The sequence below is a fragment of the Delphinapterus leucas genome, chromosome 15, assembly GCF_059928025.1.
Source record: "Delphinapterus leucas isolate spDelLeu-1000000601 "Yukka" chromosome 15, BTC_Dleu_Yukka2, whole genome shotgun sequence".
Classification (NCBI taxonomy): Eukaryota; Metazoa; Chordata; class Mammalia; order Artiodactyla; family Monodontidae; genus Delphinapterus; species Delphinapterus leucas.
Window position 1 is genome coordinate 7,432,388 of NC_143143.1, and position 26,518 is coordinate 7,458,905.

General features: G+C 55.3%; 3 protein-coding genes across 4 annotated transcripts; 1 reads left to right on the plus strand and 2 right to left on the minus strand.

Moving 5' to 3' along the window:
- Positions 1-581: 581 nt before the first annotated feature.
- Positions 582-8,533, minus strand: PLOD3 (procollagen-lysine,2-oxoglutarate 5-dioxygenase 3). Its single transcript, XM_022587972.3, has 19 exons — positions 7,650-8,533; positions 7,196-7,287; positions 6,893-7,029; positions 6,621-6,784; positions 6,378-6,490; positions 6,143-6,206; positions 5,493-5,590; positions 5,129-5,230; positions 4,828-4,953; positions 4,510-4,631; positions 3,999-4,103; positions 3,760-3,885; positions 3,364-3,505; positions 3,173-3,286; positions 2,918-2,986; positions 2,358-2,462; positions 1,718-1,864; positions 1,360-1,485; positions 582-1,015 (listed from the first exon to the last, which is right to left on the minus strand). Exons 1-19 carry the CDS (start codon positions 7,759-7,761, stop codon positions 860-862), a joined length of 2,220 nt encoding a protein of 739 aa, XP_022443680.2. The 5' UTR covers positions 7,762-8,533; the 3' UTR covers positions 582-859.
- On the plus strand, positions 8,300-20,541 carry ZNHIT1 (zinc finger HIT-type containing 1). Of its 2 annotated transcripts, none has more exons than XM_089895744.1 (5): positions 8,300-8,761; positions 15,520-15,690; positions 16,140-16,219; positions 16,344-16,481; positions 16,759-20,541. In XM_089895744.1, exons 1-5 carry the CDS (start codon positions 8,740-8,742, stop codon positions 16,873-16,875), a joined length of 528 nt encoding a protein of 175 aa, XP_089751870.1. In that variant the 5' UTR covers positions 8,300-8,739; the 3' UTR covers positions 16,876-20,541. The 2 variants fall into 2 exon arrangements, with proteins under 2 accessions (XP_089751870.1, XP_022443687.1); XM_022587979.3 differs by having other exon boundaries at positions 8,635-8,761; positions 16,344-16,513; positions 16,599-16,840.
- Positions 20,318-26,518, minus strand: CLDN15 (claudin 15). The gene is made up of 5 exons (XM_022587981.3): positions 26,122-26,518; positions 23,221-23,385; positions 22,117-22,198; positions 21,910-22,026; positions 20,318-21,828 (listed from the first exon to the last, which is right to left on the minus strand). Exons 1-5 carry the CDS (start codon positions 26,336-26,338, stop codon positions 21,702-21,704), a joined length of 708 nt encoding a protein of 235 aa, XP_022443689.1. The 5' UTR covers positions 26,339-26,518; the 3' UTR covers positions 20,318-21,701.

The following is a 26,518-nucleotide window of genomic DNA, read 5'->3' on the forward strand; positions in this document are numbered from 1 at the left end:
AAAAAAAAAAAGTCCCAGTCTTGTCTTTTGCAAGGCTGCTTCCCATCACCCCTCTTCCAGGAAGCTTTCCTGGGCTGACCCTTAGGATTCCCCTCTCCTGATTCCACCTAACAGCTTAGATGCAAGAAGCCACAGTAAGGTTCCAGCCTGTCTTCCCTCAAAGAACACATGCCCCCAGGGGGACTTACTTCCCCAGCAATGTCCCTGGAGCTCAGCTTACGGCTGTGCCACCCCACATGTCATGCACTGGAGAAGATGCCATCAGGTGAGGAGAGAATCAGGGAGGAGAGCTTGGGGGCTTTGCAGGGGTGGGGATGGGGGGTTCTCACCTCAGCCCAACAAGGGAAGTCCTTCTTTCGGTCTGGCCCTCCTCACGTCCTCCCCCAGCTCTGGCAATGACAGGGAGTTAGACGTGGGAGCCAGGGAAGCTTCCAGGCTCCCACTCTGCTCTAAAATCATGTTTCTGTCTTTTCTTTTTCTCTGTTCTTTTCCTCTGGAAAACCCCGGGTCTCCCCTCTACACTGGGTGGCGGGAGGGATACGGCGTCCACAGGTAGATGAAAGAATAAATGGACTCAAGAATTACAAATCCTCTTTTATTGAGAGGGAGACTGAAAAACAATAATTTATCACGTGGTGAACACCCAGAAGCCCTCTCCCTGGGAACTCTTGGGGGCTGAGGGGTGGAGCAAGGGGGCTCCCTGAGCTTCCTGAGGGCCGCGTGGTGGGGAGCGAGGTGACACATTCAGTCCCAGGCACACGGAACATACACCCAGGAGGCGAGGAGCTGGACAGACCCCCTCCGAGGAGGGCGGCACAGGAAGGCACAATGGCAGGGAAGCTTGGGCAGTGGTGGAGCGTCAGGGGTCCACAAAGGACACCATGATGTAGCGAGTGCCCCGAGTGGTGGGCAGCCCCTCGTGGTAGTGGGTGAGGCGGCCAGGGTGCAGGAGCCCCCAGCCCTTCCGGGGGGACGACACCACGCAGTCGTAGCGCAGGAAGCGGCAGCCACCTCCCTGGGAAGACGAGAAGGGGCAGGAGTGCAGAGTGAGCAGAAGTGGGGACTGGGCGGCGGGCTGACAGAGCGGGGAGAGCCCGACCGGGGGAGTCAGGGAGGGAGGACACAGGAGGTCTGGGCATCAGCAGATGGGAGACCCAGGAGAAAGGGTGAGGCTGCCAGCCCGGAAGGGGTCCAGGAGAGGATACCCACGAAGTCACTGAGAAACATAAAGAAGGCAGACAAGGGGGAGGGAGGTGACCGAGGGGTGTGTGTAGGGATGGTAAGGGGGCGGGACACAGGGTCCTGCGTGTGGGGAGGGGCCCTGGGGGCGCCCTGAAGTGGAGGGCAGTAGGGACTCACCTCATAATCCAGGCCCTTGTGGTTGAGGGCGACATTGAGGGTGAAGGTGGATGAGTCGTGATGTGGCCGCAGAGAGGGCTGCTCATCTGGTCGGTAGCGGACCACAAAGTTCATCACCGCCCGGGTCTGTGACAGGGACACGGGAGGAGAGGCTGGAGGGATGGCCATCAGGTCCGGGGAAGGGGAGGGGTTCTCACTGGTACCTGCGGGCTGCCTCCCCCAGGGCTGCCCTCCTGTAGGATCTCATTTTATGGGGCCCCAAACACCACGGGGGCCAAAAAGGCATCATGTGGAGACCTCCAACCGGGACGGGGTGTGGGAAGGTGGAGGTGCAGGGGTGGCGAGTGCAGCGGCCCACCTTGGTGTGGTAGCCGGGGAACAGGCTCTCGGTCATGGGCCCCACGTACGTCCTCAGCAGGTGCAGCCACTGGTCCTCATAGCCCACCTGCTTCATGTGGATGTCCACGGTGGGCACGTTCTCGTAGCCTCCAGCCAGCCTTGAGTCCTGTGCGCAGCGGGCACTGAGCCGACAGGGCAGTGCCAGCCTCCCCCTCCTCTTGCTCCCAGGCCTTAAAGCCTGTATTCCCTCCGGCTGGAAGTCTCGACCACTTCTTAGCTTGACTCACTCCTCCTGTCCTCTAAGTGTCAGCTAAGATGTCACCTCTCTGTGAAGCCCCTCGGTCCCCCCACGTCTGGGTCAAGGGTCCCTCCTGAGACCCGGCTGCCCATCACAGCCTTTAGAAGCTGGGTTGCTGCTGCTGCTGGCAGCAGGTCAGACCCAGGAGGGCAGACCCAGGTCAGGGCTGGCGTCTGGGACCCACCCCGTAAACATTTCTTGAACGAATGGATGAGTGAGAGAATACAGCTGTGCCTCCTGTGGGCCCCTCCCCCTTGGGGACCCCTCTTTGCTCCCACTCTCTGGATTCCATTTTCCCTCAATCAGGGAAGTTTCACCTCCCTCCTCCTGGGGACCCCTCCCCCCTGCCGCAGCCCCTCACCTCATGCCGGCCTCCTGACCACTGGCCGTAATGCTCCGTTTCTTCCACCAGCTCATCGCACATTTGCTCAGACAGCAGAGGGAACCAGTACACGTCCGGGCAGGGCTGCAGACGGGCGGGACAGGGCGAGAACAGCAGGGCTGGGTCATGCTCGGGGAGCGGACAGGCAGCCAAAGGAAGGGAGGGAAAGCAGGGAGCAGAAAGGGAAGCCAGGAGATGAGAGAATCTGCAGGAATGGGGATCTGAGTGTGGGGATGGGCCAGAGAAGGTGGGAGCAGTGCTGAAAACATGGCGCAAATGGCACGGGGGTCCTGGAGCCCCGGGTTCTGGGATAGTGGTTTTCAAACTCATCTTAAAAAGTATCATTTCACCCATACACCAATATACCCAACAGACAAGAGAGGACCACCCTGATTAATGCCAGGATGGGGGCTGCAGGCCTATCTGCTCTGCCTTTGCCCTCAATGCCTGAGCAGAAAACCCTGAGGCACCACTAATCCAGGCGGTGGACCCAGGGGGTGATGGCCATGCGATGGGTCGGGGTCCTGAGTGGGGCTCACCTGTTCCACGAGTCCCTCCCCTTCCAGGGCCCGGCTGTAGTTCTCGTGAATATACTGCTCCTTCCAGTCCTGGGGGATGGGGGGAGGTGCACCTTGACCCGGGCCCTCTTCATTCCATCTGCTCCCACCCAGGAAGCCCCCTCCCCAGGCAACAGGAGAGCCTGCACAGCGCGCATGAGCGTGCGGTAGGTCTGGGGCATCCTCCTTTAGTGAAGGAGGGGAAACTACCTTCTGAGCGAGGGGCCGCCTACTCACCAGGGGGTTGTCGAAGATCTGCCAGAGGTCAGGGTGCAGGTGGTCTGTGTCATACCGGGAAGTGGCCAGGAGGCGCCCAAATTCGTGCTGATTGCTGAGGTGGAGAAAGATGCCCTGGCGTGGGGGGAGGGTGTGAGAAGGGTGACAGGGAGCAAGGGCCTTGCCCCGCCTCGAGCCCCAGGCCCACTCACCTTATCCCGCAAGCTCTTGCAGAAGGCCATGTCTGGGTCAGTGTCACTGCCCGAGAACACCTCCCTCTGGGGCAGCTCCGTCCTCAGGGTCTCCCCGCGGATCACATAGGCCTGGGATATGTAGGGCACATTCCACACGCCCCTGGAGGCGCCCACACCGGGGTCAGCTAGGTGGGTGAGCCCCACAGTCCTGCCCTGTTCCTCCCAGGGGCCCCTTCCCTCGAGGGCTGTGAGCTGCTAGGTCCCACTGGCTTCCCCCGTCAACCCTCTCGTGCCCCCCTGCACGGTCAGTCCCTGCCCACAGCCCCCACTGGGCCCCCGAGACTGGGGCTTTGCGGCAGGATGCAGGGTCTCCGAGGGCCCAGGCCAGGGCAGGGGAGGGGCTTCAGGACTCACACTCGCTTCCGCTGCACCAGCTCCACGTAGTCCTCGGAGCGCGCGTAGTACTCATCGGGGCTCAGGGCTCCCCAGAAATTGGACCACAGCTTCCCGTGGCGGGACAGCATGGGCGCTATCACCTTCCTGTGGACGAGCAGAGGTGAGGGCCGGGCGGAGTTGTGCCCCACGCCCAGGGGAGGAGTGGGGGGTTCCCTGGGGACTATCTGGGGGCCCTCTGGCTGAACCAGCTGAGTGACCTGTTCTCTTCAATGAGGAGGCGCAGGGTCTGCAGGTTGCTGATGACCGCGTCTGCGTCCAGGCTGAAGTAGAATTCACACTTGGGGTCCTGCCGACAAATGTCCCTGGAGGTGACAGACCAACAGACAGATGAGCTGAAACGGGAGCAGGTGTGGGGGGAGAGGGGACTGTAGAGAGGGTGGAACTCCCCCTACCCGCTGAGGAGAAGAGGAGGAAAGTGGGTAGAAGTATCAGCAAGAGGACAGCAGGGAGAAAAAGACTGGGGGGGAGGGGGAGGCCAGGAAAGGGGGAGGCCGAGGCCTCTGTGCCTCCTCCCCCAGGACCCCCAGATTCTTCCATCTGTGCGGGGCAAGGGAGGGACAGCACACTTAGTGGCTGGGAGTGCGCCACTGTGGAGGCCGAGGAGACGCTGGATGGGGAACGGAGAGGGAAGGGGGCTTGCAGTGGGTAGCAGCCCCTCCCCCACTGCTTTCACCGCCCCCCCCCAACACCCGCCCAAGGCTCACTCACATGGCCATGTCCCTGGCCTCGCCTGGCGTCAGGCCCTCCTCGGGCCCCACCAGCTTCACAGCTGAGAAGTGGTCCTGCAGCTGGGGCCAGGAGTCAGCAATGTGGGGCTCGTGGTATACCTCCTGGAGATGGTGGGGGGAGAAGGGGGAGATGGGGAGACCGAGAGGGCAGAAAAGATGGTGCCTGAGGGACAGGAGCGGGGAAGGAGGTGAGCAGAAAGGGTGCAGGAAGGAGTCTGGGATATAGGGAGTGGGAGTTCTGATGAGGGCAGGGGCGGGGTCCCTTGGGAGGGAGAGGCTGTCAGTCGGGGTGTCTCACGTTGTTGTGCAGGAAGAGGGTGACCCTGTCGGGCGGATAGTCCAGGAGCAGCAGCCGCTGGAGGAAGCGGGGCAGGAATGGGGTAGGTTGTTCCACAAACACTGCCAGAAGCACCCGGGGGGGAGTCTGGAAGATACAACGTGATGGGGCTCAGAGGAAAGCCCGCCAGTCCGTCCTCCACAACGCTGGCAGGTTTGCGGGTCTCCAGGGGCTTTGCCCCCACCCACTGCTGCCTGGAATGCCCTCCCTGCACCTCCTGCTTCCAAGCGCTCTCCCACCCACGCTGGCACCGCCTCCTCACCTGCCCCCCCGGGAGTGGCCTCCGGTCCTGGTCACAGAACCCACAGCCTCCCTCAGGAGTCCAGCCACTGGGCACGTAGTTTCCCAGGTAATTCAGCTGGAGCTGTTGGGAGAGGCGGTGAGAGGCTGCGGCTAATGAGTCCGGGCCGGAGGTGAGGGAGGTGGGGCAGACAGGGAGCGGACAGGGCAGGACGGGGAGTGGTGGCCACTGAGAAACCCCCCCAGCACCTGTGCTTCTGGGGTTGGGGAGGACTCACTACTTGGAAGGGCTGGAGGAACCTGGGGGCTGGGGCGAGGTCTGGGGCAGGGGCTGTGCGGGCAGGACTGACTGGGGCTGGGGCTGAGGGTATAAGCAACTGGGGCACCTTAGTGGGGCCGTTCCCATGGACCACAACAGGAAGTGTGTCATAGGCCACATTCCGGATACGCACGCGATTCCGACCAAACTTTAAGACCACCTCATCTGGGGAAGAAAGGCCAGGCTTCAGACTCCCTTTCCCCCAAAGCTGCCAAACAGCACGTGCTTCTAAATATGGGGGGGCGGGGGCTGCCCAGCTTCTCTAGAGGATGAAGGACTGTGACCCATGGGGCAGGGATGGGACACCTTCTCTCTCTGAGGGCACTGACCAGGCTGCTGTCACCCTGGGGCACCCCACCACTTACTACGTGTGTGACCTGGGCAAGTCACTGGCCCCTCAAAGAGGCAGTTTCCCCATCTGTAACAGGTGGATAACCACAGACCTGCCCTTTGTAGAATTGTTGTGTTAAATGAAATTACAGAAGTAAAGCCCTGGCCCAGAGCCCTGCCACGTAGTATGCCAAACAGACATTAGCTACGACCACTGCTGCTCCTGTTACTATTAGCACAGTGCAACTAACTCTATCAGCCATTCTGACGTTTGATGAAGTTAACATCGAGGTGAGCTGAAGATCACCCCAGTTCTACCAGGAGCCTCTCCCACATTCAGGACCCCCAGCAGCCTCCCATCACCCCTTCAGATTGCCTTTTCCTCACCTAAAGCCCCGTTGAGGTTCTGAAAGATCTGCGATTTATGATCCAGATTAAGGCTGAGTTTCTCCTGGATGGGATGAGATGGGGCAGGTAATTAAAGAGGCGGTGGGACACCATTTCCCACTCTTTTCTCTTTACGTCTTTCAAGAAGCCTCTTTACCCCTTCCCTCCCATTCAGCCTGAGAGGCCTGCCACCTACAGAGCTTCAAGTCGGGCCCCCTCTTCTGCCCCTCCCTACCCTCAGTCCTGGGTCCAGGTAGAGCCGAGTGTAGAACAGCTGATCGTCATCGTCATCTTTGTACTTCCACTGGCGGACAATTTGGTGGATAGCAGGGGCAAAGCCAATGAATCCTGGGTGGGGGGAGGGGAGGTGCTGACTCCAAGATTCCCAGGGTCCCAGGACCTGTCCCCACTCCCTCTCCAGCCCTCAGGCACCTGGAACGCTCCATGCCCCACCACTTTTGGACACTCTGCCACTCACCACCAGAGTTGAGGAAGCGCTTCCCCGTGCCCACCTCAGGGTACTGCTCCGCCAGCCCCCACTCGGGCCAGCAGAAGCCCTCTGCAGAGAAGAGCAGGCGGCTGCCACTCTGGACAAACTTCTTCAGCAGCTCCGAGGGGCTGCCAGCCAGAATCACATCGTAGCTGGGGGAGGAAGGGGAGGATGAGCAGGACAGCCACTAGGAACCTCAGTCTCCTCACCCCCTCTTTCTGTCCACCCCTCTTCTTTCTCCCCAGCCCCAGCCCCTTTACCTGTCCACAAACATGACGACCATATCCTCCCTGTCTGCATATTTCTCCATTTCCTTCTTCAGCCACCTGACCTTCTGTCCTCCACCAACCGTTCGGGCTACATCGCCCCCTCGCCACTCCTGTCCCAGGCCCAGGGTCTGTGGAGGAGACCCAGAATGCCAGAGAGGGGCTCAGGCGGCCAGGTGGTCCCACCGCCCTGACCAGGCTCACCGTGGGGTCCCAGGCATCCAGCCCTCAGCCCACTCCTAGGCTAGACCCCACCCCCGCCCCTTCTAGAGGCCATGAGAGTGTTTCTCTCCTCACCCGCACAGTGTAGTTGAAAAACTCCGCTGACCGCAGGAAACGCCGGTATCCTTCTGTCTCGCCTGTGGCCACGGTGATCACCAGCAGCTTCTCTGTCACCAGCCAGGAATTGACACTCAGGACCCACTCGCCCAGCTCGCTGCCCGGCGCGCTCCACTCACCGCAGGCCCCCTTTCCCTCCCTCTGACTCTGCTCCGGTTCCTCCCCTCTTTTCCTCATTCCCTCTTAAACTCTTCCAACCCAGGGAAACTTGACCCCAGTGAAAGCGGGATGGGAGTAACACCCAGAAATTCGGGGTCAGTTCCCATGGGGAGGGTGGAAACAGTTCAGAGCGAGGAGTGGGCGAGGGGCCGTGTGATTCGGCCCTAGAGAGCCCGCTGGGCGTGGGAGAGGCCTGCCTCGACCCTCTCCCCGGGGTCAGCCTGGCGCCACTCGCCCCTCCCCGGGTTCTCACCTGGGTTGACAGGGTCGCTGCCCCGGGGACGATTTGAAGCCGAGGCCTCAGGAGGCGGCGACAGCAGTAGCAGCAGTAGCAGCAGGAGCCGGAGTCCCGGGCCCGAGGCCATGACGTGGAGCTGGCCGAGGGGCACACAGGCCCGCACCGGGCTCTGGCTGTGCGCCTGGACCCCAACTCCGGAGAGAGGCTCTGGGAAAAAGGATGGGGGCTGCTGCGCGGCCCGCAGCTAGGAGGAGCCGGCTTGGTGCTCCGCCCCGGGGGAAAAAAAAAGCGTACCCGGAGGTTACAGAAAACTCGAGATGCCGGGCCTTAGACAAGGCGAGGATTGTCCCGGGCGGTGGGCAGAACTGAACGAGCGGGAGGGGGCGCCCAACCCGGAGGCGGGGGAGGGGCGGGGACTAGGGCTGGCGATCCCGAGCCGAGGACTTTTAGAGCCAGCCCGGCCCACAGCCAGCCTAACACTTCAGGAAAGTGAAACGCGGAGAGGGGAAGTGACCCCTTGCGGGTCCGGCGGAATGCGGAGGCGGGTCATTGCCACAACCCTGCCTCGAGCAGCCGGGCGGAAGACCCAGAAAGAGGCGGTGGGGGCGCGCGGAGCGGGTTTGACGGCAGGGAGGGAGAAGGCCGAGGAGTCTGTGGCCCCAAGGGATCTGGGGGTTGAGGTTTTGGCAGAGGGTCACCGGGGACCTCTGGGATTGCCCACTGAAGCCAAGTTCTTTGGTACTCCGGCCCATCATCTTCACTGCCCAGGGGAGAAGCTCCATGGGATGCCTTTGTGATGACTGTATCTTCAGACGGACCAAAGGAAAATGACGTTTCTTGAAAGATCACTGGCAACACCTCTTTAAAATGACCCATTTCGAGGGTCCCGCAAAATACACAACTACACCGAGGTCGGAAGTAGTTTTGCCCGTATAAAATATGGCGGAAAGCTTTCTGGTCTCTAAGGGAACATTACGTAGTCAAAGCGGTGGATTACACTGCGCACGCGTAGGGGCACGCGCCACAGGAAGTCGTGATGACCCTACCACAGCGCGTGATTTAGAACGCGTGCGCAGTAGGCTCAGCTGGCGGCTGTGTTGTGAAAATGGTGGAGAAGAAAACTTCGGGTATGTGAGCCCCTGGCTGTTGGCCCCCTATCCTCCTCTAAAATCGAACCTGGCCTAGGATTCCCTCAACTAGTTATTAGTCTTAAATCCCTACCCAGGACCTGGGGTCCTGACGTCGGGACAGACCCCCAAACCATCCGTTCACGTTTTATTCATGCCTGCTGCAAGCCGGGCCCTGGGGATGGAGAAAGAAAAAAAGATCCTTAGCATCCAAGAACTGGCTTTCCGGGAGCTGGGCAGACGCGCAGACTTACCACTGCATTTCAGAGTGATACGTGCTATGGTAGAGGGATGCAGAGTGCCTGGGCTCGGGGAGGAGTGGCATCCAACCCAGCTTCTGGGAAGGAGGGGACTGGAGGGAAGGAAAACGCTTGGATTGAGTCCTGAAAGTCACAGTTTCGCTCAGTGCAGGTGCGTGGGGACTCCTTCCCTGCAGCGGGAACCGCACCTGCCAAGGTAGGAGAGCAAGAAAAAGCAAATCGCTTAGGAAGCCAAGTTCACAGTTCTGGGGCTTGCAGAGGAGAGAGGCTGGAAGGCTAGGAAAAGGTACCCTTGAAAGGCATTGGATACACTGCCGAAGAGTTTGAACTCTCTGGAGAGGGCGGTGGAGAGCCATCAAGGTCTTTTAAGGCAGGGGAGTGACCCAGACAAATTTATCTCTTAGAAAGGGAGTTTAGCTTCAATGCGGAGGGTGGATTGGAGCGACTAGAGCTGCGCCGTCCAGTAGAAATTTCTGGGATGATGGGAGTGTTTTTAATCAGCACTATTCAGTATGGCAGCCAGTAGCCACGTGTAGCTATTGGGCGCTTGAAATGTGGCAAGACTGAGAAACTGAATTTAAAATTTTATGTATCTTAATTAATTACATCTTTTTTTTTTTTTTTTTTTTTTTTTTTTGTGGTACGCGGGCCTCTCACTGCTGTGGCCTCTCCCATTGCGGAGCACAGGCTCCGGACGCGCAGGCCCAGCGACCATGGCTCACGGGTCCGGGCACGAACCCGTATCCCCTGCATTGGCAGGCGGACTCTCAACCACTGCGCCACCAGGGAAGCCCAATTAATTACATCTCAATTAATCTACATCTAAATTTCAGTAGCCTCATGTGACTAGTGGCTGCTCTATTGTGTAGTGCAGGTTCAGAGACTGGAAGGCCAGTTAGGAAGCTGTTGAGGAATCCAGATAAAAAGAGATGAGGGTCAGAACACTGCCAGATTGACTTGTAATAAATGCAGTCATGTCATCTTTAAACCCCTCACTGGATCTCCATCACCCTCACCATAAAATCCCCAAATCCAAATTCCTTTATTACTTTTTTAAATGTTTTAATTTATTTGGTTGCGCTGGGTCTTAGTTGCAGCAGGCGGGGCCCGTTATTTGTGGCATGTGAACTCTTAGTTGCAGCATGCATGTGGGATCTAGTTCCCTGACCAGGGATCGAACCCGGGCTCCCTGCATTGGGAGCTCGGAGTCTTAACCAGTGGACCACCAGGGAAGTCGCAAAGCCAAATTCCTTTAGATACTTAAAGGTAAGATTCTTAATGGTCTGCCTAACTTCATATCCCCATCCCCCCCCCACACACATACTTTATATACCAGCCATACAGAACTTTAAAAAATTTATTGAAGGCACTGCAGTCTTTCATCCAGGCCTTCCCTCATGCTGGTACCAAGGCCTAAGACACCCCACCCCCATCCCAGTCAGGCTAACTTCCATTCATCAGTCAGGCCTCAACCTAGACTTACTTTCCTCTGGAAAATCTTCCTGACTGACTACCCCAAGCCCCAGTTATGTGGTCCTGTCATGTGCTTTGTAGTACTTTGTACTTCCCTGTCCTAGCATGTGCTATCCTGTACTGTGCTTGTTTATTTGATCATTTATATTCCCCACCTGACTGTAAGCTCTGGTTGTATTCCCAGAACCGCCTGGTACTTGGAAGGGAGGCAGTATAGTACAGCGCTCAAGAGGATCTTTTTGGATGCTGGGCAGTTCTGGGTTTGAATTCTGACCCAGGTGCTTATTAATAGCTGTGTAAACTTTGGACGGGTTTCTTAACCTCTGAACTCCAGTAAACTGGGGATGATAATGATACCTATTTCATAAGGTTGACGTAAAGATTAAAGGATTCCATTTATGCAAAGAGCTTAGTACAGGCAGATCTCAGAGATATGCAGGTTTGGTTCTAAACCACTGCAATAAAGCAAATATCGCAATAAAGTGAGTCACAAAAATTTTTTTATTTCCCAGTGCATATAAAAATTATGTTTAGGGACTTCCCTGGCTATCCGGCGGTTAAGACTCCACGCTTCCACTGCAGGGGGCACGGGTTCAATCCCTGGTCGGGGAACTAAGATTCCACATGCTGCTCGGCGCGGCCAAAAGAAATCTTTTTTATTTTTACGTTATAGTCAGTTAAGTGTGCAATAGCATTATGTCTTTTAAAAATGTACATGCCTTAATTTAAAAGTACTTTATTGCTAAGAAATGCTAGCCATCGTGTGAGACTTCAGCGCATTGTAATGTTTTTGCTGATGGAGGGTCTTGCCTTGATGTGGATGGCTGCTGACTGATCAGGGTGATGGTTACTGAAGGCTGGGGTGGCCGTGGCAGTTGCTTAAAGTAAGACAGCAGTGACGTTTGCCACATTGATTGACTCTTCCTTTCGTGAAGGTTTTCTCTGTAGCCTGCAATGCTGTTTGATAGCGTTTTACCCAATTCTTTCAAAATTGGAATCAATCCTCTCAAGCCTGTCACTGCTTTATCAACTAAGTTATATAATATTCTATTTTTTTAAAGTCTTTGTTTTTTCCTTTCCTTTCCTTTCCCTTTCTTTCTCCTCCCTCCCTCCCTCCCTTCCTTCCTTCTGTCCCCACACAGCTTGCAGAATCTTAGTTCCTCAACTAGGGATTGAACCCTGGCCCACTGCAATGGGAGCTCATAGTCCTAACCACTGGACTGCCAGGGAGTTCCCTGTTATGTGGTACTGTGAATCATTTGTTGTTGTTTCAACGATCTTCACACATCTTCACCACGAGTAGATTTTATCTCAAGATAAAATCTAATCTTATCTTTCTTGGGCTTCCCTGGTGGTGCAGTGGTTGAGAGTCCGCCTGCCGATGCAGGGGACATGGGTTCGTGCCCCTAGTCCGTGGAGCGGCTGGGCCCGTGAGCCATGGCCGCTGAGCCTGCGCGTCCGGAGCCTGTGCTCTGCAGCGGGAGAGGCCGCAGCAGTGAGAGGCCCGCGTACCGCGAAAAAAAAAAAGAAACCACTTTCTTGGCTCATCCAGAAGAAGCAACTCCTCATCCATGAGTTTTATCATGAGATTTCAGCAATTCAGTCCCATCTTCAGGCTCCCCTTCTAATTCTAGTTCTCTCGCTGTTTCCACCACATCTGCAGTTACTTCCACTGAAGTCTTGAATCCCTCAAAGTCATCCATGAGGGTCGGAATCAACTTCTTCCAAACTCCTGTTAATGTTGACATTTTGACCTCTTCCCATGAATCACAAATGTTCCTCATGTCATCTGGAATGGTGAATCCTTTCCAGAAGGTTTTCAATTGACTCTGCCCAGCTCCATCAGAGGAATCATTACCTGTGGCAGCTATAGCCTTATGAAATATATTTCTTAGATAACAAGACTTGAAAGTCAAAATTACTCCTTAATCCATGGGCTGCAGAGTGGATATTGTGTTAGCAGGCGTGAAAACAACATTGATTTTGTTGTACATCTCCATTAGAGCTCTTGGGTGAGCAGGTGCATTGTCAATGAGCAGTAATATTTTGAAAAGTATCTTTTTTTTCTGAGAAGTAGGTATCAACAATGGACTTCAAATATTCGGTAAACTATGTTGTAAACAAATGTGCTGCCATCCAGGCTTTGTTTTTCCACTTATAGAGCACAGGCAGAATAGATCTAGCCTAATTCTTAAGGGCCCTAGGATGTTCAGAAGGGTAAGTGAGCATTGGCTTCAACTTAAAGTTACCAGCTAGCTGCTTTAGCCCCTAACAAGAGAGTCATCCTATCCCTTGAAGCTTTGAAGCCAGGCATCGACTTCTCCTCTCTAGCTATGAAAGTCCTGGATGGCTTCTTCTAATAGAAGGCAGTTTTGTCTACATTGGAAGTCTGTTGTTTAGTGTTGCCACCTTCATTAATTATCTTAGGTAGATCTTCTGATTTTTTTTTTTTTGGCCGTGCTGCGCAGCTTGCGGGATCTTAGTTCCTCAGTCAGGGATCGAACCTGGGCCCACAGCAGTGAAAGCGCACAGTCCTAACCACTGGACCACCAGGGAATTCCCTTAGTTAGAGCTTCTGAATAACTTACTGTAGCTTCTACAACAGCACTTTAAAAAATATATTTATTTGGCTGTGCCGGGTCTTTAATTGCGGCATGCGAACTCTTAGTTGCAGCATGTGGGACCTAGTTCCCTGACCAGGGATCGAACCCAGGCTCCCTGCATTGGGAGTGTGGAGTCTTAGCCACAGGACGCCAGGGAAGTCCCTCTACCTCAGCACTTGCTGCTTCAACTTGCACTTTTATATTATGGAGACGGCTTCTTTCCTATTTTTAAAAAAACTTTTTTTTAAAATAAATTTACTTATTTATTTATTTATTTATGGCTGCGTTGGGACTTTGTTGCTGCGCACGGGCTTTCTCTGGTTACAGCAAGTGGGGGCTACTCTTCATCGCGGTGCATGGGCTTCTCATTGCGGTGGCTTCTCTTGTTGCGGAGCACGGGCTCTAGGCACACGGGCTTCAGTAGTTGTAGCGCGCAGGCTCAGTAGTTGTGGCTTGCGGGCTCTAGAGTGCAAGCTCAGTAGTTGCGGCGCACGAGCTTAGTTGCTCCGCGGCATGTGGGATCTTCCCGGACCAGGGATCGAACCCATGTCCCCTGCATTGGCAGGTGGATTCTTAACCACTGCGCCACCCGGGAAGTCCCCGGCTTCTTTCCTCAAACCTCATGAACCAACCTCTGCTCGCTTCACACTTTGTTTCTGCTGCTTCCTCACCTCTCTCAGCCCTTGTAGAATTGAAGAGAGTTAGGGCCTTGCTCTTTATTAGGCTTTGGATTAAGGGAATGTTGTGGCTGGTTTGATCTTCTATCCAGACCACTAAATCTTTCTCCATATGAGCAGTAAGGCTGTTTTGCTTCCTTGTCATTCAGGTGTTGACTGAACTAGCACTTTTAATTTTCTTCAAGAACTTTTCCTTTGCATTCACAACTTAGCTGTTTGGTGCAAGAGGCCTAGCCTTTGGCCTGTCTCAGCTTCTGACATGCCTTCCTCACTAAGCATAATCATTTCTAGCTTTTGATTTAAAGTGAGAGACATGTAGCTCTTCCTTTCACTTGAACACTTAGAGGCCACTGTAAGGTTATTAATTGGCCTAATTTCAATATGGTTGGGTCTCAGGGAATCGGGAAGCCCGAGGACAGGGAGAGAGACTTGGGACAGCCGACTGCTAGAGCAGTCAGAACACACACACATTTATCAATCAAGTTTGCCGTCTTGTATGGGCGCAATTTGTGATGCCCGAAAACAATTACAATAGTAACATCAAAGATCACTGGTCACAGATCACCATAACAAAGATAATAATAATGAAAACGTGTGAAATATTGCAAGAATTACTAAAATGTGACATATAGACACAGTCTCAGGCTATGGAGAGCTCAAGCAAACACACTGGATTTGGCCCTAGATGGTCACCGGTGTCCTGAGTGTGAGTGGTTCCCATTGAATGGAAGTTGGTTTGCCAGGGGTTGGTTAGGAGTGGATGGGAGGTAAGGAAATAAAACTTACCATGGACTGCGCTCTCAAAGCAGAGTAGGTATGAAGTCGGATAGACACGTGAGAGTTTATCAGGTTTTTCTGTGGAGGGGAAAGTACCAGTTGAGTGGGAGGGGTTGAAGATGCAAGAGTCAGGGAGGACTCGAGCTGGAGGTAAAGGGTTTGGGTTTAGCAGTGGGACTTGGCGGTGCATCCATTTGGAATGGAGGGACGGGGGGTACCCATGCAGTTATGATTGAGGGTAGACTGATGGATGAGCATCTCTCCATGGTGGCTCATTTCCTTTTAGGTGGGAAATGAGATTGCCGAGTGTAAAGTCTGAGCGCGTCAAGGTCCCAGTGGAGCCTGGAAGCCCCGAGTGTACTGTGGTCTCCGTCAGCATGGTTGTGTGATTTCGGCCAGCAGTGAGAGGTCTCCAGGAGGCATTTCATTGGCTGGGTCTGGGATTGGGAGGAAAGGCTGGGGCCAAAAGGATAGAAAACAGGCATGAATGGGGACTTACCTGGTGGTCCAGTGGCTAAGAGTCCATGCTCCCAGTTCAGGGCGCCCAGGTTCGTTCCCTGGTCAGGGAACTGGATCCTGCATGCCTTAACTAAGAGTTCACATGCCGCAACTAAGAATCCCGCATGCCACAACTAAAGGTCCCACATGCAACAATGAAGATCCTGCGTGCCGCAACTAAGACCCAGCGCAGGCGAATAAGTAAATAAATAAATATTTTTTAAAAAAGAAAGAAAAGAAAACAGGCGTGAGTGACTGAACCGGCAGCCTTAGGTAGCTGGGAAGGAAGCAGCCAGAGCAGGTGATATATTGGGAGAAGATACAGGGGCCGAGGGCTGGGGGACTAGGATGAGATCAGAGAGCTGTGCCTCCCCAACCCCTGGACATCTTCCACACACGGCCCAGAGCCAAGGCCGCCCCAGCTTCTCTCTTCTCTGACCCCATAACTCTTCTGGCCCCACCCCATCTAGTTCGCTCCCAGGACCCTGGACAGCGGCGGGTGCTGGACCGGGCGGCCCGGCAACGCCGCATCAACAGGCAGCTCGAGGCCTTGGAGAATGACAACTTCCAGGACGACCCCCACGCAGGGCTCCCCCAGCTCGGCAAGCGGCTGCCTCAGTTTGATGATGATGCAGACACTGGTGAGTCGGGTGGAGGAGGAAGCGGGGGCCAGGTGCCAGGAGACAAGGCTGCAGGAGGAGGGAAGAGCCTGCCCCGGTCAGGGTTTGTAAGGACGTCAGGCTGGGGGATGGGTGATCCAGGAGCTCCTCTGGCTCCTTTGAGCCAGCTGCTCTCCCTTTCTGTGCTTCAGTTTCCTTTCCTGTATGTATCAATAGAATGAAGAAGCTGGAGCCGATGAGCTCTGAGATCCCTTGAGCTCGGACACAAAGCTCTAGATATAGGGAGGGTGGAGATGGAGGAAGGCTTGGCTTGGAGAAGTGGGGGGTAGGGAAGGGTGGTAGAGAGAGGCCGGCTTAGAACCCAGGTGGGCACCTGGGCGATGAATGGACACGGGGGATCGGAACGGTGAAGCAAAGAACCAGTGTCTTCCTTGGCATGTGCCAAGTAACTCATTGCTCTTGACCTCTAGGAAAGAAAAAGAAGAAAACTCGAGGTGATCATTTTAAACTTCGCTTCCGAAAAAACTTTCAGGCCTTGCTGGAGGAGCAGGTGAGAGGAGCTGGCTGGGGAGGACCCCACAGGGCAGGGATGCACCTGCAGACATCCTTGGCCCCGGCAGGTGTTCCTGGAAGGGGACAGAGGGGTCACAGGGCCAGCCCCCTTGTCTCTGCAGAACCTGAGTGTGGCTGAGGGCCCCAACTACCTGACGGCCTGTGCAGGACCCCCATCCCGGCCCCAGCGCCCCTTCTGTGCTGTCTGCGGCTTCCCCTCCCCCTACACCTGTGTCAGCTGCGGCGCCCGGTACTGTACTGTACGCTGCCTGGGCACCCACCAGGAGACCAGGTGAGGGGCCCCCCGGGTCCACAACCCCCCCTCCCCCACAGCCTCCTGGACCCTCTGCTCATCCTGGGCTTCCTCTGCCTTGCAGGTGCCTGAAGTGGACTGTATGACCCTAGGCGTCCGCAGAGAGGAAGGCCTTCCGTGCATCACCTGGCCTCGGAGAGGGCGTCACCGAAAGGAAAGGCGCTCCCCCTGGACCAAGAGAGGAGCCCAACAAAGCTCGTGTCCTGTCCTCCAGGGAAGACCAGTCTTGCTCCCAGGGACTGTGGCAGGGCAGTGGGCTGAGCCCTCAGAGCGCTGTTGTAATAAAAGGTCTCGTGCGAGGAGGAGGCTGCCTGTGTGGTCCTGTGGGGTTTTGGGGGTGAGGCTGATGGGGCTCCTGTCTCTCGAACTCTGTGTCTTTTCCTACTCCCGCTGTCTGCCCCTCATGGTCCCTGACCGTGAAAGATTTTGTCCCATTCTCCTGCCACCCCCATGTCTTTGCATTTCTTGGCTGCTTCTTTCTTTTTTTATATATATAAATTTATTTATTTATTTATTTATGGCCGCGTTGGGTCTTCATTGCTGTGCACAGGCTTTCTCTAGTTGCAGTGAGCAGGGGTTATTCTTCGTTGCGGTGGCTTCTCTTATCGCACAGCATGGGCTCTAGAGCGCAGGCTCAGTAGTTGTGGCGCACGGGCTTAGTTGCTCTGCAGCATGTGGGATCTTCCTGGACCAGGGATTGAACCTGTGTCCCCTGCATTGGCAGGCAGACTCTCAACCACTGCGCCACCAGGGAAGCCCCTTGGCTGCTTTGTGTCACTATTTGGGTTATTGATTTAGTTGTTGTTTTTTTTTTTTTTTTAATTTTGTTTCTATAGTTCCTCCGGGTATCTTTTGAGTACCGCTGGCTCCCAGGACTGGTTATGGGGAAGTGGAGTGAGGGGAGGGGTGGGGATGGGGGTATAGAAGGCGCCACAGAAGGCACCAGCGCTGTCTTTGTCCTCTGGTTCTTAACCAGATGGGAGAGACTGGGACCTCATTCTTGGTGCTGCCTGTCTGAGGCAGCACTTGTCCTTAGGAAGCCCCTCTTACCAGGGGCTGTGGTGTGTGAAATTATTAGCAGCAGAGAGAACCCAGAAATTTCTGGGAAGCGTCAGGAAGTTCACGGTGTAGAGGCCCCTGTTCTTGGTGGCCCTGGATGCTGTAACTTCTGTGCTACTAGAGCTGCTTACACCCACACCTTCTCTAAGTGGATTGCAAGCTGTGAGCTCTTAAGTGCCTTGGAGTTGCTGTCTTAAGGCCCCGTACCCTGTTGCAACATAGCAAACCAGGTGCTTAGGAAATATGTGTTGCACAAATTACTTCAGTAAGATATTAATGAGATCCAGCCAAGTTGGTGTTAAGGAATTTCTTAGGCTCTTCTCCCCACTACTGGGGACTTTCTTGGGGTTGGCCCAAATATTCCCAGTGTCTTCCTGAGGAGCTTCCTGCCCTTTCCCTGGAGACTTGGTTGGGCAAGTGGTGTTGGTGACATCTTCGTGTTCAGTGGTGGTGAGGACAGGGTTTAGAGAAAGTCCTCAGTGTGGTGGTTTTGAAAAATGGCTGTAAAATTTTTTACTATCCTTTCATCAAAAGGTGGCGCTTGGTCCCCTTCCCCTGGGATCTGGGCAGGCTTATGAGTGCTTGGGCCAGTAGAAAATGGTAGAAGAGCGATCACATGACACTCAAGGCGAGGTGGTAGAAGGCAGTGCAGCTTCTGCCTTGTCCCTAGGACACTTGCTTTTGGAGCCTTCAGCTACCATGTAAGAAATACAACCATCCTGAAGCTGCCATGCTGTGAGGAAGCCCAGGCTACACCCAGAGGCCACGTGCAGGTCCTCCCATTGACGGGTCCGGCTGAGCCAAGCCTTCAAGCCATCCCAGCCCAGGCTTCCATCATAGGAGCGAAGATGCTTCCTGATGATTCCAACCCCCAGACATCAAGTTACCCTCAACCATTTGAGTCTTCCTAGCCGTGTCCTCAACATCGTGGAGCAGACACTGGCTGTCTCTGCTGTGTCCTGTCTAAATTCCTGACTTGCAGAATCTCTGTGTATAATAAAATGGTTTATGCCTTTGAGCCTTGGGATGGTTGGTTATACAGCAATAGTAACTGGGACATCAGGAATTCAGTCTGCTGGCTGCGAACTCTTGGCCTAGATTAATTATCTTGCTCTCAGGAAGGGAAACTTTCCTAAATCCTAACCTTTCTATTTTGCTCTCCACCAAGAAGTATCCTCAAGAAAGTAAATAGAATTCCCTGGTGGTGCCAGGTTAGGACTCGGTGCTTTTACTGCCGGGGCCCTGGGTTCGATCCCTGGTTGGGGAACTAAGATCCCACAAGCCACAGGCATGGCCAAAAAAAAGGCCATTTCTGGGCTGAGAAACACCTTCTGTGCTTCACTGTGATCACCTGCGTCGGAATTCCTGTCAGATTTCCACTGAGTCAGCACAATCTCTTTGGTTTATTTCCTAAATTTACTGACTTTGTTTCCTATTTTGTTGCTATAAAAAGAATCACAGAGGTTCTGCTTGCTGTAAGATTTGTCTACTCAGTGACACACTCAGTCTTCCCCAACTGACCTTGATAGGACAGAGCCAGACCCCAGGGGCTCCTGACGCTCTGATGCTGATTGGGTCCCCAAGTCATTCATTGAACTTCTCTAGGAAAGATCTCCAGAACCCCATTTGAAACCTTAACTCCTCAAGGAAAACCTTGAGCAATTTTTGCCAGCTCCTGTGTACTAGTGGAGACTTGGTCCCCACCTTGGGAAACACCTTGGTCTTTGGGGAATCTACACTATGCCAAAGCTTCTAGAGGCTAGAAGCTTCTAGATCCAGTGTCATGTGGTAGGGCAGCACAGACCCTTCCTGGGCCCGCAGGGGCAGAAGAGGTTAATGCTAGGATCTGGAAGGCTGAAGACTGGGGCGCTCCCACCTAAAAACCTCAATGAGCTTTAAATTTAATTGACATGGATTAGGGACTTCCCTGGTGGTGCAGTGGTTAAGACTCTGCACTCCCAACGCAGGGGGCCTGGGTTCGGTCCCTGGTTAGGGAACTAGATCCCACATGCATGCCACAACTAGGAGTTTGCATGCCACAACTAAGGAGCCCATGTGCCGCAACTAAGGAGCCCATGTGCTGCAACTAAGGAGCCCACTTGCCGCAACTAAGACCTGGCACAACTAACTAACTAACTAACTAAATAAAATATTAATAATACTAATAATTGACATGGATTAGTTTGGAGAGCCAGGGATTCTGGGAAACAGGCCATTTGGGTCTTCAGTCTCAGACCTTGGGCCCGCTACTTACTAATTATTGTACTAACAATTATTACTAGCTTGGACAGGTCACCTTGCCTCTTTGACTCTGTTACAGCCACCTCCCAGAAACTGTGAGGATTAAATGAGACCGTACCAAGCCCAGTGCCTGGCGTCTGGTAAGTACTCAGCTGTTGACATCATTGCCCAAGACCTAAAGCAGTTTGTTGCTGAGTTTCTCATAGCTAGTTCCTCAAAAACTGGAAGATTCCTGGAGTAGCCTTAGCACCTTGCCTATTACATGGTAACTAGCTGTCTGCATTTCTGTTTGCTCCCAGCCTGTGAGTTCTCTGAGGGCGGGGCCCCGGTCTTGCTGCTGTAGCTTCTAGCAAAGAAGAAAATAGTGTTGAAAACGGTACATGTGTCTATGAGTCTGTTTCTGTTTTGTAGATAGTTCATTTGTGCCTTATTTTATTGTGTTTTTTTTGTTTGTTTTTTGTGTTTTTTTTTCGGTACGCGGGCCTCTCACTGTTGTGGCCTCTCCCGCTGCGGAGCACAGGCTCCGGATGCGCAGGCTCAGCGGCCATGGCTCACGGGCCCAGCCGCTCCGCGGCATGTGGGATCTTCCCGGACCGGGGCACGAACCCGTGTCCCCTGCCTCGGCAGGCGGACTCTCAACCACTGCGCCACCAGGGAAGCCCTGGAAGTTATTATTTTTTTAAATAAATTTATTTATTTTTGGCTGAGTTGGGTCTTTGTTACTGGGCACGGGCTTTCTCTAGTTGCGGCGAGTGGGGGCTACTCTTCATTGTGGTGCGCGGGCTTCTCATTGCGGTGGCTTCTCTTGTTGTGGAGCACGGGCTCTAGGCACGCGGGCTTCAGTAGTTGTGGCTCGCGGGATGTAGAGCGCAGGCTTAGTAGTTGTGGCGCACAGGCTTAGCTGCTCCGCGGCATGTGGGATCTTCCCGGACCGTGGCTTGAACCTGTGTTCCCTGCATTAGCAGGCAGATTCTTAACTGCGCCACCAGGGAAGTCCCTCTGGAAGTTATTGAACCGTCCCCAGAAAACTGTACTTGCACCAGGCCTCATTGATTTGACACAGTTTCAAAGGGCTTGTCAGTTTCTGATATCCACTCTCAGGCCCAGGTAAAGAAACTCTGCTCTAGACCAACTGTCTCCTTGTACAGCTGTGAGAAAGGTCCAGAGTAAAAGGATTGATCTGTTATCAGTCTGGCCAGAGGGTATCTCTGCTATTCCGGTTCCTAGAGCTGGATATTCCTTATCTGCTCCTTGATGGCCCTTATCGGTAGTTGTAACAGTGCCACATTCTAGAAATCACCTGCCACTCCTCTCCTCTTCTGCCGGATGGGACAGTCCAAAGGCGATGGAGAGGAGAACAGGTGACAGCCTGGGGTCCAGGAAATGAGGCGGCACCCAGGGTCCCTTGCTGGGCCAGCTGCCTCATGACACCTTCAACCCCTGAACAGTTCGCAGTACAAATTTATTTTTGCAAGTATTTATACAGACCACAAACACTCGGGGACGCCTCCGCCCCCTTAACGGCCCAGAACCCAGACTCAGAAGGTTAAGAGGGGTCCAGACTCAGAAGGTTAAGAGGGGTCCAGCCTCAGGGGCCAGAGGTGAGTTCTCAGGAAGCTTGTTCTTGGCCTGAGAGGATCCAGGGGGCCAGACGAAAGAGGCGTGACCAGGGCGGAGCTCCGACAGGGAAGGCGGGGCCTGAGGTCAGAGCTGGGCGCGGCTTCCGGGCACGGGGCGGAGCCTGAAGCGTGGCTTGGCCCTGAGCTTGTTACCGCGAGCAGGGGCCTGCGCCTGCAGCCCCGGGTTTACGGGGACCCCTCTCCACTGGGGGCAGTGGGAAGGGAATGGGGTCCACAGGCCAGGCCACCTAAACGTAAGCGTTTTTCCCGTACTTGCCAAAGCTGCTGTCGCCTTCTTCATCCGAGGCCGAGGTGGGCAGGCGGGCAGCGAGGCTTTTGGCGGGCATTGCCGGGGCCTTGTACGGAAGCCGGATGCTGGCAGGGGAGAGAACCCGGGTCAGAGGGAGATGCAGCCCTCGCCCCGCGACCCGCCCCTCGCGGCACGCCCTCCCTTACCTGGCGCCGTGGTCCTGGTTCCGAGAGCGGCAGCAGTTGGAGAAGAGGCAGATGCCACCCAGGATGGCGAGCAGGGAGGCGCTCCAGCCCAGGTAGAGGGCGGGGCCCAGCTCGTACCTGGGGACAAGGACGATGAGAAGGTGGTGCTAGCTCAGGGTGGGGCAGAGGCCCACCCACTACCCCCGTGAGTGGCGCTCCCACACTCACTTGGTTCCGGGGTACAAGGGGTCGAAGAAGTCCCGGGTGATGTTGAAGGCGTACCAGGAGATGGTCACAATCCCACAGACACCTGGAGGAGGGAGAGGAGAACCGCACTAGGCCCTGCGGAGGAAGGGCGGCCCGGAGAGCAGGACGTGGGCCTCAAGTCCAAGAGCAAGTTTCACTGGATCCCTTTTGTTTCCCCTCTCCAGCTCATGACTCTTCTGTTTCCTATGTTTCCTACGTCAACTGCAGGCTGCTCGATCCAGCCCCCAGGACCCTACCGCAGCCCACCTCTCCTGTGGTCTCCACTCTGCTTCTCAGCCCCTCTTCCCCCTGTTTATCCCCGACCTGCCCTGGCATTCCTACCTCTAGCGCCTGGACCACAGTTTCCTCGCTGGGAATCTGCTCATCCAAGTCCTCCCCATCCTCAAAAGCCCAAGCAGTCTTCCCCATCAGCCCTGCCTGCCCTGACCCCCCTTTCCTTGGCCTCCTAGAGCCCTCAGCGCTGTGCCAGGTCTTCACCGCTCGGTGCATGAAGGCCTGAAGCCAGCCAGGCCCCCGGACTACAGGTCCAGCCTGGACGCCCCCTGGGGCTTGTCTTCCAGCAAGCCACCTGGCCTTTCTGAGCCTGTTTCCACATCTGGAGAACAGGACAAGACCTGCCCTGCCTCACAGGCTTGTTGTGAGGTGATGTGTGCTGAAATGTTTTGCAAATTGAAAAGGGATGGTGAGTCACATGGTACTGTTATTGTGTACAGCGTGTGTGTGTGTGTGTGTGTGTGTGTGTGTGTGTGTGTGCGCGCGCACGCACGCGCGCACAGGCATGTCCTAACTCTGGTCTTCCCATCTAGGCTGTAAGCTCTGGAGGGCAGAAACTCTCACCTTTGGAGTCCCTCCCACTGCCTGGCTCCTAGTGTGGGCTCAAGAAACATTGCTGATGGACTGATTTGTAACCAAGGGATCTGGTGAGTATGGCTGAGAGTGGGGTGAGCTGGGAGAGAGGGCAGGTGTCAATGCAAAGGGGAAGGTGAGGCAACCCTGCAGTCTGGGCCACGGGCCACCCCACTCCCACCACGGCACAGCGTCCCCCCATCACTTGCCCCCAATTACCAGCCAGTATGTTTAGGGCCCCTGCGGTGGCCGCCAGCTTGGTTTTCCTGGAGGGCTCCAGACCCCCAATGTTCGTGCAGCGCAGCCCCACCATGCCTAGGAAGAGGCCCAGGAAGCCCAGGAAGATGGCGGTGATCATGAGCGCCCGGCAGGCCTGGATGTACCCTAGGGAGGTGGGACACAGCCATGGGTCCCGGAGCCGGCCCCTTCCCCTCCATCTGCTCTCCTGGCTACGACAGGCAGCCCCTTATACAACCTGCTCAGGCCTCAGTCCCTAAAAGCCCTCAAGTCCTCTCCCTGTCCTTCAGGCCCCATCCAGACTAAGGGGTCAGGCCAAGGGGTCACACTCCCCTCCATCCCAGGAGCTCACCTCAGTGCCAACGAGGCTCAGCACCGCCTGACCCTCCCGCCTGCGCAGGCGCACTTCGCCTCTACCTCCATTACAGGGCTTCTCCTTGGCGCCACTGACACTTTGGCCAGATAATGCTTTGTTCTGGGGGGCATTCTCTGCATTGTAGGATGTTTCGCAGCATCCTTGTCCTCTGCCCACTAGACACCAGTAGCAATCCCCCCAAACAGGACAATCAAAATGTTTAGACATCGTCAAAAAATCACCCCTGGTTGAGAACCGCCGTGCTCTGCTGGGTATTACAGACGCTGCACCCAAGCACCCCCTCCCTTTCCCCACATCTACTAGGTCCCATTTAGTGCCCAGCGCAGTGCCCGACATCCTGAACTGAGCCTCTTCCTGGAGTGACCGATAGGGGGCAGCAGTGACCTATGGGTCACTGGGTAAAGGGCAGTTTCTTATCTGGAACGTAGGATACCTGGGCCTAGGACCAATCCAGGTCAGTCTAGCGCACATGCTTTCAGTGCCTGTTTCCCCTTTCTCAAACTCGAAGAAGAAGGCTGCTCCCTTTCTGGGCCCCCTTCCTCCTTCTCTGTCTTTGATAGTTGCCAAGCACTCCCAAGGACCTTGCACCCCTTTACCGGGTGGGGCAGTGCCACCTGTGTTGAAGGGGAAAGGCTGGGTCCCTGCCAGGCGGATGTGAAGTGGCCCAGAGTTGGGGAGCAGGGAAGAGCGACAAAGTTCTCTGGGAGCATTTTCTTATTCCCAGCCACTCCTTCCGGAGTTCCCACCCTCTCCCCATCCATCCATCCAGCCATCCCCACCTGGGGCAGACCAGCTCCGGATCCTCAGGTAGCTCTCGTAGACAAAGAGAGATTATTGAAGGGCCCATAAGAGCATGGGCTGGGTGGCTGCGAGGTGACTAATTGATAGGAACCTTCCCAGGACCAGAACCAGCCTGGGAAGGAAGTATCAGCGGGCTCGTGATACACACAAGTCTGGATTCCAGCCCCCCTACCACCTGTGTGACTCTGGGCAGGGCACCTTGCAGTCTTCCAGCTTCTGGAATATGAGGTTACTAACACCGCCAACAGCGGGGCTGTTATCAGCACTGAAATGGTGCATGTGAAGCATGCAGCACAATGCCTGGAACCTCAACCTGGGCAGCTGCGCTCTGCTCTCCCCCTCAGCACACCCTCGCACCCCTGTCTTTCATTGTCTTTCGTGCACGCTCACGAGAGGTTTCAAGCAGCAGTCCAAGTTGGGGCCCCTCCTTACACCATGGTGTGGTTGAGGGGTAAGTCAGGGGGTGGCCAGGGCTGCTGAGTGGCTGCCGCCAATGTCCGTTCTGGCCACCCAGCCTTCTGGGTGTCTGGCCCAGACTGTACTCAACTTTTACAGAGGGCTTTTTTCGCGGGGCAGGGGGTGAGCATCCTGGATGGGATGAGAGCATGAAGCCCCTGCAGCTGCCTCAGGAGATTCTGAGAATAGTGGGGGCACGAGAGACCCATCTGGACTCCCTAACGGCTCAGAGCATCTTTGACATACACGGGGGCGATTTCATGGCATGCTGACCTTGGCTCTTTCCCCTACCACCTGGCCCCTGCAGCAGGGGGCCTGGAAGAGCATGACGGCTCCGTGAGCACCCAGTGAGGGCATGGGAGCTGCACTGCATAGGGTTTCTTGTCATCCCCTCTTGGCCTGGCAAGGGGCCGACTGAAGGACTCTTCTGGGGAACAATGGGGATGCTACTCATAGGTGAGCAGGGAGCAGGACGATGCTTCAGCCACCAGGGAGAAACTTTCTGGGCCAAAAGAGCTGTAGGCTTCAGCCCGCCAAGAACCTCAAAAAAGTACGTTGACCCGAGAACCCCAAACACAGACACACACACACCCCTGCTTCCAGTGGACACTGAGATGTGCAAGAGGACTCCCTTTAAAACAGTCCTTTAGAACTCCCCGTGGCGGAGAGACCAATGCTCCAGTGGAAGCCTGGCGAAGCTACTGAGACTTTTAAGTATCTCAACCCCCAAGAATCCAAGATGAGGTTTCCTCTTCACCCCACGAGCCCTAGCACTCCCACCCTGAAACTAAAATGCTGAATTTGATTGAGCGAATATAGATGCTCACATCACATTAACATTTTGCACATTTTATCTCATATAATCCTCATGACCACCCGGTGAACCAGTGCCGTTATGACCGTAATCTTACAGATGGGCCAAATGCAGCTCATTTTGTCACCTGCCCGGGACACAGAGCTAGTCAAAGGCAGGTGCTGAAGCCGGCACTCTGGCCCCAGTGCCTGCACTTGTAGCCACAAAGACAGAGGGTCAAGTCAGAGCAGGGGGCCACGTGTGGTGAGGCCTCCACTGCAGTTCCAGAGGGCTGCCCCCAGCACTCCCGGCTTCAGGAACCCAGGTCTCCCAGCTGGATTGGGCCTCCCGTATCTGTATGGCGCCCAAGGTCAGACTGCAGGCAGCACCCACCCTTGCCGGGGTCTCTCCAACCTCCCGCCTCCCTCTGCTCCCCTCAGCTCTCCCCACCCCGTACCAGAGAGGGCCAGCATGGACGGGAACTCCCAGCAGTTGTAGACTCCAAGGGAGTCGGTGGCACAGCTATACCAGAGGTTCTCGAAGATGGTGCTGGTGGTGATGACGTTCCCGTGCACGGTGGACACTCGCCAGCTGCTGTGTGTCAGGGTCACCCCTAGCATCAGCAGCCCCAGGGCTGCGATGAAGAAGCCGAAGATCTCCACAGCCACCGACATGGTGGGACACAGGCCCCGGGGAGAGCCTGAGGCCCCAGAGAAGGGGAGGGGCTGAGCCCCAGGGGAACTTGAAGGGGCTTTGGCTAAGGACTGCGGTTAAGGCAGGCTGGGAAGAGAGAGGGAGGCAGGCTGCAGCCTCTGCCTCTTCCTTGGCCCAGGTCTGTCTCTGGTTGGTCTCTT

What these genes read in the sequence shown, in the direction of transcription:
- PLOD3 (XM_022587972.3), bottom strand. Translation starts at nt 7,761, where the DNA reads ATGGCCTCGGGCCCGGGACTCCGGCTCCTGCTGCTACTGCTGCTACTG. An exon ending in ACCTGGACCCAGGACTGAGG is followed by an intron (nt 6,207 to 6,377) that starts GTAGGGAGGGGC and finishes CATCCCATCCAG; the next exon opens with GAGAAACTCAGCCTTAATCT. An exon ending in AGATCTTCGACAACCCCCTG is followed by an intron (nt 2,987 to 3,172) that starts GTGAGTAGGCGG and finishes CCCATCCCCCAG; the next exon opens with GACTGGAAGGAGCAGTATAT.
- ZNHIT1 (XM_089895744.1), top strand. Translation starts at nt 8,740, where the DNA reads ATGGTGGAGAAGAAAACTTCGG. An exon ending in GGTGGAGAAGAAAACTTCGG is followed by an intron (nt 8,762 to 15,519) that starts GTATGTGAGCCC and finishes CACCCCATCTAG; the next exon opens with TTCGCTCCCAGGACCCTGGA. An exon ending in GCGGCGCCCGGTACTGTACT is followed by an intron (nt 16,482 to 16,758) that starts GTACGCTGCCTG and finishes AGGGAAGACCAG; the next exon opens with TCTTGCTCCCAGGGACTGTG.
- CLDN15 (XM_022587981.3), bottom strand. Translation starts at nt 26,338, where the DNA reads ATGTCGGTGGCTGTGGAGATCTTCGGCTTCTTCATCGCAGCCCTGGGG. An exon ending in CCCTTGTACCCCGGAACCAA is followed by an intron (nt 22,027 to 22,116) that starts GTGAGTGTGGGA and finishes CCTTGTCCCCAG; the next exon opens with GTACGAGCTGGGCCCCGCCC. An exon ending in AACCAGGACCACGGCGCCAG is followed by an intron (nt 21,829 to 21,909) that starts GTAAGGGAGGGC and finishes CTCCCCTGCCAG; the next exon opens with CATCCGGCTTCCGTACAAGG.